The sequence below is a fragment of the Brassica rapa genome, chromosome A02, assembly GCF_000309985.2.
Source record: "Brassica rapa cultivar Chiifu-401-42 chromosome A02, CAAS_Brap_v3.01, whole genome shotgun sequence".
In the NCBI taxonomy this organism is placed as follows: domain Eukaryota; kingdom Viridiplantae; phylum Streptophyta; class Magnoliopsida; order Brassicales; family Brassicaceae; genus Brassica; species Brassica rapa.
In genome coordinates, this window is record NC_024796.2 from 28,118,030 (window position 1) to 28,127,713 (window position 9,684).

At 39.5% G+C, this 9,684-nt stretch overlaps 2 protein-coding genes across 5 annotated transcripts; both read left to right on the top strand.

The window, feature by feature from the left end:
- Nucleotides 1-87: 87 nt before the first annotated feature.
- Nucleotides 88-2,919, top strand: LOC103854633 (AT-hook motif nuclear-localized protein 14). 3 transcript variants are annotated; one of them, XM_033284550.1, is made up of 7 exons: nucleotides 88-725; nucleotides 1,165-1,217; nucleotides 1,654-1,782; nucleotides 1,843-1,995; nucleotides 2,078-2,360; nucleotides 2,444-2,477; nucleotides 2,841-2,919. In XM_033284550.1, exons 1-7 carry the CDS (start codon nucleotides 338-340, stop codon nucleotides 2,902-2,904), a joined length of 1,104 nt encoding a protein of 367 aa, XP_033140441.1. In that variant the 5' UTR covers nucleotides 88-337; the 3' UTR covers nucleotides 2,905-2,919. The 3 variants fall into 3 exon arrangements, with proteins under 3 accessions (XP_033140441.1, XP_009129833.2, XP_009129832.1); XM_009131585.3 differs by having other exon boundaries at nucleotides 1,849-1,995; XM_009131584.3 differs by lacking the exon at nucleotides 2,841-2,919 and having other exon boundaries at nucleotides 2,444-2,803.
- A 361-nt stretch (nucleotides 2,920-3,280) lies between these two features.
- Nucleotides 3,281-6,768, top strand: LOC103854634 (putative protein FAR1-RELATED SEQUENCE 10). Of its 2 annotated transcripts, none has more exons than XM_009131588.3 (4): nucleotides 3,281-4,626; nucleotides 5,182-5,625; nucleotides 5,700-6,311; nucleotides 6,427-6,768. In XM_009131588.3, exons 1-3 carry the CDS (start codon nucleotides 3,601-3,603, stop codon nucleotides 6,282-6,284), a joined length of 2,055 nt encoding a protein of 684 aa, XP_009129836.1. In that variant the 5' UTR covers nucleotides 3,281-3,600; the 3' UTR covers nucleotides 6,285-6,311; nucleotides 6,427-6,768. The 2 variants fall into 2 exon arrangements, with proteins under 2 accessions (XP_009129836.1, XP_009129835.1); XM_009131587.3 differs by having other exon boundaries at nucleotides 3,288-4,626; nucleotides 5,700-6,315.
- Nucleotides 6,769-9,684: the final 2,916 nt, after the last annotated feature.

Here is a 9,684-nt window from a genome sequence, read left to right on the forward strand (position 1 = left end):
ACACATTTTAAAACTATTTAAGGTAAAAATCAGTTAGTGTTATAATATTCCGCGGCGTAGCGCGGATTTTGTCTAGTAGAAAAAAAAGGAGCAGGAAAAAGGCATTTTGTTTTGAAAACACTTTAGCATCCCAGAAGTCAAGATAGTGAAGTCAAAAGTACGATCCAACGGCTGAGAACTCATCAAAATCTCACACAACTACAACACGATATAACCTTTATTTTATCGAAAACAAAATAAAAATCCGTAAAGCATCATAAAAGAAAAAGAAAATTAAGAGAAAAGAAAAAGAAACAATTTTTTAATTTTTTTCTCTCTATCTTAAAAAAAGAAAGTAATGGAACCTAACGAAAGGCACCACCACCACCACCACCACCAAGAGCATCATCTCACTTCTCCTTACTACCACCCTTTCCACCACCACACTCCCACCACCGTCTCCGCCGCACCCTCCGACAATGGTAATTTTCCACCACCACCTAACGATGGATCTTCTTCTTCCTACCATCACTCCGCGCCGTCTTCAGCTCCGATTGAGCCAGTCAAGAGAAAGAGAGGTCGTCCCAGGAAGTACGACACGCCTGCTCAAGCCTTAGCCGCTAAGAAGTTAGCTTCTTCCGCTAGCAGTTCCTCCGCCAGAGAAAAGAGAGAGCAAACCGCCGCCGCCGCCGGCGTTTCGCCTCCGTCTAAACCCGGTTCGAAAAAGTCACTTTCGGGCTCTTCCGGTAAGGATTACGAAAACCCTTTTCTCTTTTTCGTCTAATTGTTTAGAATTCGACGCAAAGTATTGAACTTTTTGGTGAAAAGGTTTGATCTTTGAATCGAAAGTTCTTTGAGTTCTATGTAAACTGTAGCTGTATCTTTCTAGTCATTGATCTGCCAAAAAAAGTTTCCATTTTTGGTATAATTGTACTGTAACTGAGTTTCCATAGACTCTCTGTGCTTCATATGTCATGTCTTAGAGCAAAAGCCTTGTTTTAAGATTGCATCATTTTTTTGCTGGAACTTGTCTCTTTGATTGATTGCATTTTTTTTCATTAAAACTTGTGGCATTACAATAACAATGATCTGGTCTTTGCTTCTGTATTCAATTAATTTTCTACTAGTGTACTGTACTCCACTTGCCGTTGTCATTATTTTAACCCTTTTTTTTTCTTGTGACAGGGAAAAGTGGACAGAGTTTTACTCCGCACATTGTTAATATAACTCCCGGTGAGGTGAGTGTTTTTTTACTGTAGCCCTGTTCGTTTGGTTGCTGCAGGTTTCGGCGTCAGCGGCAGCGGCAGCGTCAATGAGGACAGTTGTTGTTTGTTTCGCAGACGCTGACGCTGCCGCATATTATGTCGCGACTGCAGGTTTTATCGGCGTCAGTCGCAGGATGCGGCGTCAGACGCAGCTTCTTGCGTCAACAAAACGAACAAGAGTTGACGCAGAATATTGACGCTGCTGCTGCCGCCGGTACCTGCGGCAACCAAACGAACAGCCCTTATGATACTATTTTTAAACGCATTCATTGAGATTTTATTTGGTAAAAATTGTGAATCTAGCATCATTTGAAATCGAGTTTGCTATAGAGCTGTGTTTCTGTTGTTTCACTGATGCTGATACAAACTGGAGATGTCTTCTTATGTGATTTTCGGATTAATATGATAGGATGTGGCTCAGAAGATTATCCATTTCGCCGAGCAAAGCAAGCATGAGTTATGCATTCTCTCTGCATCTGGCACCATCTCTGATGCATCCTTGTCTCACCTCGCTACAGGAACCAGTGCATCTTATCAGGTGATTCTCTTGTTGCTATGCATCTGTACCCTCCAAACTAATATTGAACTTTTGTTTTAGGGTCAGTACGAAATCCTCTCACTGAGTGGATCTTATATTCGGGGAGAGCATGGTGGTAAAACTGGTGGCCTTAGCGTTTGTTTATCTAGTTCAGATGGTCAGATCGTTGGTGGAGGTGTTGGGGGACTCTTAAAGGCTGCTGGTCCAGTTCAGGTACCTTCCCCTCTTGTCATTGATTCCTTGATAATTTGCCAAGGTTGATAAGATAGTCTCTGGTTTTGGTTTTGGCTTGCAGGTGATTCTTGGTACGTTTCAGCTAGAGAGGAAGAAGGATGGGAGAAACGGTGTGAAAGGAGATGATGCTTCTGGAAGTGGAGACTTGTTACCTTCTTCTCCCTCTGGCGCAGAATCTTTGCATGGCTACCGTCCTGTTATGGAACCTTCTGGAAGAAACTCAAACGATGAGCATTGTACTATGACTAGTGGTGGAGCTCATTTCATGATGCAACCACCTCGGGGCATGCACATGACACATGCTCGGTCTTCAGAATGGGACGGTGCTGGCTATGATTTGTCAGGTGAAAAAAAGGCTAACAACTTTTTTCTTTGCATTTGGATTTATGAGTACTTACCTCAGAAAGACTGTCTTATGGATGTGCAGGGATGAGAGGAAATGGGTCATTAGAAAATGGAGAGTATAAATGGGCAGATTAGTAGTACTGATTCAAGTTTCTGAAGAAAGTGTGTAGATGTTTGAGCATGAATCAAGGTGAGAGTGGACTTATCATCATATAATGTCTGAAGGATTTTTTCATTGCAAAGGCAGAGGGAAAGAGAGAGAGATCAGAGAAGACAGTGATGCTTTTGTTCTTAGTTCATTGTAATACTGGAGTAACTTCACATCCCCTTTTCTGGAGTCATTTTCATCTTTTTGGTTATTTTCTTCCTATAGTCAGTTGTTTTTTTTTTTGTGAATTTTAGAAATATAGACATTTTCTTTTGATAATGGGCTTTTATGTTATTCTTTGTCTTGTTTATTATATAAAAAAAATGGAGAGTATGAGTAAATGGGCAGATTACTCAAAAAAAAAACTGTTATTCTTTGTCATGTTTATTATATAAAAATAGCCTGGGATTTTTGTCCCAACCGAACCAAAATTTGGTTAGTTCGGTTAAGTGTTTGGTTCGATTCGGTAGGTTTTTTTAGAATTTGGTTTTCGGATTGGTTGGGTTATTAGTTATTTCGTTTTTCCAAAAAGGTAAATTATATTCAAGTCATGCTAAAAATCAAATTAATCTAAACTAATTAAAAACCAAATTAATCGAAATTAACTAACTTTTTTTGAAATTTGAATAAGACTAAACTGAAACGAATTATATTTCAGGTTTAATTCGGTAAAAATTATGTTTAATTGAATAACTATAAACTGAATTACCTGAATCGAATAGTCTAAACCAACCGAATTCGCGTGCTTATATAAAAGTATATTTTGATAAAAGCTATACTTATGTTTTACTTCTGAAAATCACATTATAGGGGACTAGGTGTTATTTGGCTATATACCATGGCGTGGTTTTCCCCCCAAACGGTACTTGTTGAGTAAAACCTATGCTGGTTTAGTACTTAACCGATCCTAATCAATCTATACTATTATTTTTCTGTTAGGATCACTGAAAGCCACAATGTCTCGAGTTCGAACTCCAGACGCCGTAATTCCCAATTGTTCATCTCTCATGTCAACAACCTTCTAGCCACCAAACTCACTTTCTGAATTGGGAACTCTCATTCGTCTCCGATTGAAGGTTTCTCCACCGGCGATGGCGTCGAAGCCGTTGAACAACATCTGGATCCGTCGCCAGCAGTGTCCCTGCGGCGATTGGAAGTGCTACATCCGCCTCGAAGGAGACGAATCAACAACCAAAACCGAGATCGAATCAACAACATCCTCATCACCATCACCATCCTCATCGCCTTACGTCGGCCAAATCTTCAGAACCGACGAGGAGGCCTTCGAGCACTACACCACCTTCGCCAGAAAAACCGGCTTCTCAATCCGCAAAGCGCGCTCCACGGAGAGCCACAACCTCGGCGTCTACCGCAGAGACTTCGTCTGCTACCGCTCCGGCTTCAACCAGCCTCGCAAGAAACCCAACGTCCCGCATCCCCGCGAACGCAAGTCCCTTCGCTGCGGATGCGACGCCAAGCTCTACCTAACCAAACAAGTCCTTGCAATTGAAGGAACCACGACGACGACGAAGACTCAGTGGTACGTTTCGCAGTTTAGTAACGTTCATAATCACGAGCTTCTGGAAGACGAGCAGGTCAGGCTCCTCCCTGCCTACCGCAAGATCCAGCAAACCGATCAGGAGAGGATCCTCCTCCTCTCCAAAGCCGGTTTCCCCGTGAACCGGATCGTGAAGCTGTTAGAGCTCGAGAGAGGCGTGCAGTTACCTTTCATCGAGAAGGACGTTAGGAACTTCGTGAGGGCGTGCAAGAGGAGCGTTCAGGAGAGCGACGCGTTGCTTAACGAGAAACGGGAGAGTGATTTGATGGAGCTTTTGGAGTCGTGTAAGGGGTTTGCTGAGAGGGATATGGGGTTTGTTTACGAGTTTACGTCGGATGAGAGTGGGAAAGTCGAGAGCTTGGCGTGGGCGTATGGGGAGTGTGTTCAGGGGTACTCTATGTTTGGGGATGTGGTTGTTTTCGATACGAGTTATAGGTCGATTACTTATGGTTTGCTTCTTGGGGTGTTCTTTGGGATGGATAATGGTGGGAGTGCGATTCTTTTGGGGTGTGTGTTGCTGCAGGATGAGACTTGCCGCTCCTTTACATGGGCTTTACAGGTTTGTGGTTTTTGTAAATGTTCAAGATGTGTTGTGGTTAGGTCTGTGCATTGGGGTCCATTTACTACCAATTTTCAGTTCGGGTTCAGGTTCGATTCAAGTAGTTTTGTGTGGTTCGGTTCGGATAGTAAAACTAGGAAGTGGAAAATATCTGGAAAAAAAATCGGTTCTCATTTGGTTCCGGTCCGGTTCAGTATTTTGGGTAAAATATCGAAGCATGATTCAGATAAAAATTTCTGATATTTTGGATTACTTTGGATATTTCGGATAAAAATATTGGGATGCTTTTGGATACTTTTGTGTAGTTTGGATACTTTATAATATATTTTTTAAACTATTAATATATAATTAATGCTTTTATATATTCGGGTTTCATTCGGTTCCGGTCCGGTTCAGTTATTTCAGATATAGAATTATAGGAACCATTCGGATATTTAAGGGTTTCCGTCCAGTTCTGGTTTTAGGTATTTTGGTTCGGTTCCGGTTCAGGTCTTGGGCATTTTTTCCCAGGCCTAGTTGTGGTCATGCTCTCACTTTTGTTTTGTTTTTTTACAGACTTTTGTTCGCTTCATGAGGGGAGGGCATCCTCAGACAATAGTGACGGATATAGATACAGGACTTAAAGATGCTATTGAGAGGGAGCTGCCAAACACCAACCATGTGGTGTTTATGTGTGACGTTGCCTCCAAACTAGCAAGCTGGTTTTCTCAGGATCTTGGGTCGCACTATGATGAATTTAGAGCTGGGTTTGAGATGTTGTGCCGGGCAGGGAGTATTGATGAATTTGAACAGCAGTGGGATCTCCTTGTCACTCGGTTTGGTCTTGTTCCAGATAGGCATGCGGCTTTGCTTTACTCGTGCAGAGCAACCTGGTCACCTTGTTGTGTCAGACAGCATTTTTTAGCTCAAACTATGACCCCTGAGTTTAGTCTATCTATAGATTCTTTCTTGAAAAGAATCGTCGCAGAACCAACGTGCATGCAAGCATTACTTGAAGAGGTTTGTGAGTTCATTATTCAATTTCAGTATTATTTCATTACTGCCGTGGGTTCATTAATCTAGAGAGCTCGCAGGTCAGTGTTGCTGCAAGTCTAGCCAAGCAAATCCCGCAACGAGTTCCTTATCCTACCATGAAAACATGTATGCCTATGGAAGATCACGCGAGGGCAGTTCTGACGCCTTACGCCTTCAGCGTGTTACAAAATGAGATGGTTCTGTCTCTTCAGTATGCGGTAGCCGAGATGGCCAACGGTCCGTACATCTTGCATCACTTCAAGAAAATGGAAGGGGAATGCTGCGTGTTCTGGAACCCGGAGAACGAGGAGATCCATTGTTCGTGCAAGGAGTTTGAGCATTCGGGAATCCTCTGCAGGCATTCTCTTCGAGTTTTGGCCGTGAAGAACTGCTTCCATATACCGGAGCAGTACTTTCTGGTGCGGTGGAGACAGGAAAGCTCCCTTGTTACTGAAGAGAATCAAAATGGTATGGGTATTGGCGATGATTGTGTTCAAACGTTTCAGTCGCTTACCGAAACTCTTCTAACAGAGTCTATGGTCTCAAAGGATCGGCTTGATTACACTAACCAAGAACTTTCTGCACTTATCGATCGTGTAAGGAATATTGAACCTGCTAATACTTGTATCAGTCATGACTGCTAATCAAGCAAGTGAAATGTTTCGAGGAGGGTAGGTATGTTTTTTCCTGTCTTCTTTGTGTTTACTCATGAGATGCGTCTTTATTAGAAACGTTTGTTCATAACTATTAAAAAAAAAACTATTTCTCTCCACCTTTCATTGACAGGATAAGTTGGTAGCGTTTGATCTTTCCCAGTTAAAGAGATGCAGCTGTTCTGTTTCGTGCGTAAAGGCTTAAGGTCAGAAAATTGCTGTGTCACATTGTGCCTAATGTATCACAGTAGTCTTTTGAGACGAGTTTTAAAGCTTTTAATAGATGCGTTTCTTGCCTAACGGTAGTTAGTTAGTTAGCTAGTTAGTTAGAAAAGAACACCAAGGAAAAGTTTGTCTTATGCTCTATCACTGATGTTGTATTTACTAGATTTGTAAACTGCGTTTTTGCTTCTAAAATTGTCTTTTTAAGCTACTTTCTCGTTTCATTTCCCAATACATATGTTTTTTTTTTTTTAGTGTTCTTGCAACATGCAATATCTGAGTCATTGTATTAGAAGCTGCAATAGCAATGTCATCAGTCATTACCACCTAGCCCTTATGCGATATCCTTTGGCCTTAGCTGCATATAAGCTCTGATAAGACGATACAAAAACGGGAAGATATATGTATCAAACAAAGAATCACATACTTGCCAAAAGCATGAAGTATTGTGATATGGAAGTTACTTATATTCTAAATTGTATTCTTTTAATACCAACATCATCATTTATCTGCCAATTATCATCTCTCGGTGGCCTCACTACCAAATCAACCATCCCTAAACTCTCTTTGACTCCTCCCTCCAACTTCATCACACTCTGAGTCACAACTAGATAGAGTCCATCTTCAGCTTCCACCACCTTTTTCTCCCTATTCATCACAACCGTGTTTGCCTATTTGCCTCTTCTTTTCGGTTCCACGCCAACACTTCCCTATCATCTCTATAAAACAGCCGATTCCCAACAGAATTCCTGACGGATATTTTATTGGGAACTCTGTCGGAATATCCCTTGTTTTTTTGTAGTGCTCCTTTCCCAACCCCGTAAAACCAGCTATCTACTCACTCTGTCTCAGCTTCCACAACACCAAACTCTCCCGTAAAGATTCGATAAGGATTAAAAAACTCTAAAACACGTATTTGACTCGATAAAAGATGGGTTAGTATCACAATCTCAGGCCGTAAAATTATTTTTGAATCAGATTAAAACTAATGAATCTAAGCGTATATTATGCGTATTTTCTCAGACTTAATTAGATACTTAAACACTGGATAATTAGTAGGGATGTATTAATCACTTGCTTGTTTTATGTTTTTGCACAGCATTGAATGAACGCAAATTTGGTTATAATATGAAAACTTACTTATTCAACGCTCTCTTAAAAAAACACAAATCGTTGATCTACCACTTTCACAAAATAGTGTAAATTATACTTTATATATCTTTCTGTAAAAACTTATATACCGTATGTTTTGAACTTGATATATCAAAACTTAATATGATGTAAGCGACTAGACGCTCTTACGTTTAGTCTATTACAAGCGCATGTACACACGTGTGATTTACGAACAAATCATTTACAGACAATATTTTAGGTATTGATGGAGAAGTTTCATAGACCAAACCATAGTTACGGACGGGATTAGACAAACAAATACGAAAAATTGGCAATTTCTAGTACTGTGTAAAAACGGTGGATCTTAAAAAGAAAAAGAAGAATCTTGAAGAAAATGATAGAATGGCTATAAAGTTGTTGTAATATTCGTTACGTTTTTTTGTTTGTCAACAATGTCGAGCTACATTGAACGTTTATTTGTCGTCCGGGAGTGTTTGTTACGCCTGCGTGTAACATCCATTCTCGCGTAACTGTCATACGTTGTTCACTTGTTGGTTGCTTCGTTCATTCTAAAAGATAAAATCAATGTTTACATGTGTACAATGTTTCTATATAATTTAAAAGAACTCCTTAATGTCCGACGAAAATGTAAATATTTTTGGACATCTAGTTCTCATTTAATAGGGGTACGCATATTTATGTACGTAAGTGTCAAGTATGTATATGGGATGTGTACCAATACTTTGTTTGTTTTGGCTGGGAAAATGTCGGTAATTCTTTAACATAGAAAAATAATCAAGTGGTTAATGTACCCTAAGAGAGACACAAGAAAGGGGGACGGGAATCATAAATACATGTGAAGAGCATATACTATATACTATTTTGCCAAATATGGAACAATGGTATTTTACTAAAAAAAGATGAAAATTAAACAATAAATAGTCTTGGTTTAACCAACAAAAGTTTCTTAAAAGCTTAACCCTATAGTGATCCATAGTAGTATGATATTGATAGGGCTTTAGTTTCCAAAGGCTGGAAATCTGTTCCCCGTAGAATGTTCTATCTTGGATTATCATTCATTCCTATGGAGATCTCAAAATATTTATACAACATGTGTGTTTCGTGATTTAGGGAAAGATTTGAAGTGATTTTTTAGCCAAAAAAATCACATTTAAGAATCGATATTAACAGAGTTCGTATACAGCAAGAGATCAGTAAACGTGACGTTGGTGTCAAATCAAAACACTGTTTGCTTCTTGCTTCCCACTGACATTAATGGATTCTCACGCGCCATTCCGTGGCTCTCTACCTCTTGTTTAAAAGTCCCCTTATGTTTTTTTTTTTTTTGATAAATCCTATCGGCTGATCCGGTCGGTCCCGGAAAGAACGTACTTAGTACTACAGAGTAGACTAGCCCGAAAGCATACCACACTGCCTGTCCCGAGTTTGGAATACCTTCCGACTAATGCCAGAGGAAAACTAATCATCTATTATGGTCCACCATATAAACCACTTGGGGCGAAACTCAAACCCAAACTCACCAAGTAATAATAATTTAGTTTCTAAGAAGAATCAAACTCCAAATTGACATGGATACACACTAAGTTCCCTATGTGGCTATGTTTGATGTCTACCTTATTATTTATTGACAATTTTATTTTTTCACTCTTATTATATTGTAGATGCCAAACTTGTGTTGGATGATGATCTGTAAATCATCTGAATACATATACATTTTTCCAAGACAAATACTTGTTAGAATTACATGTATAAAACAAGATCAATTTAGAGTAAAATAAAATGAGTTAATCCATTTTTATTAATTGAAATCTGAGTAAAAATTCATAACATTTAATATGGTTGCATGCATGGTTGTGGTAAAACATTATTTCTAGGGTTTAAGCCTTTTTGGAAACAATCACAGTTATTCTAAAAATCTGAATCTGGACCGATAGTTTAAATGGTAGTTTAGTAACATGAGATCTTGTTACAGTTTAGCATTATTTGAAAGCATTTCAAATTTGAATCAGACATTGTGGTAGTTTTTCAAAAAAAT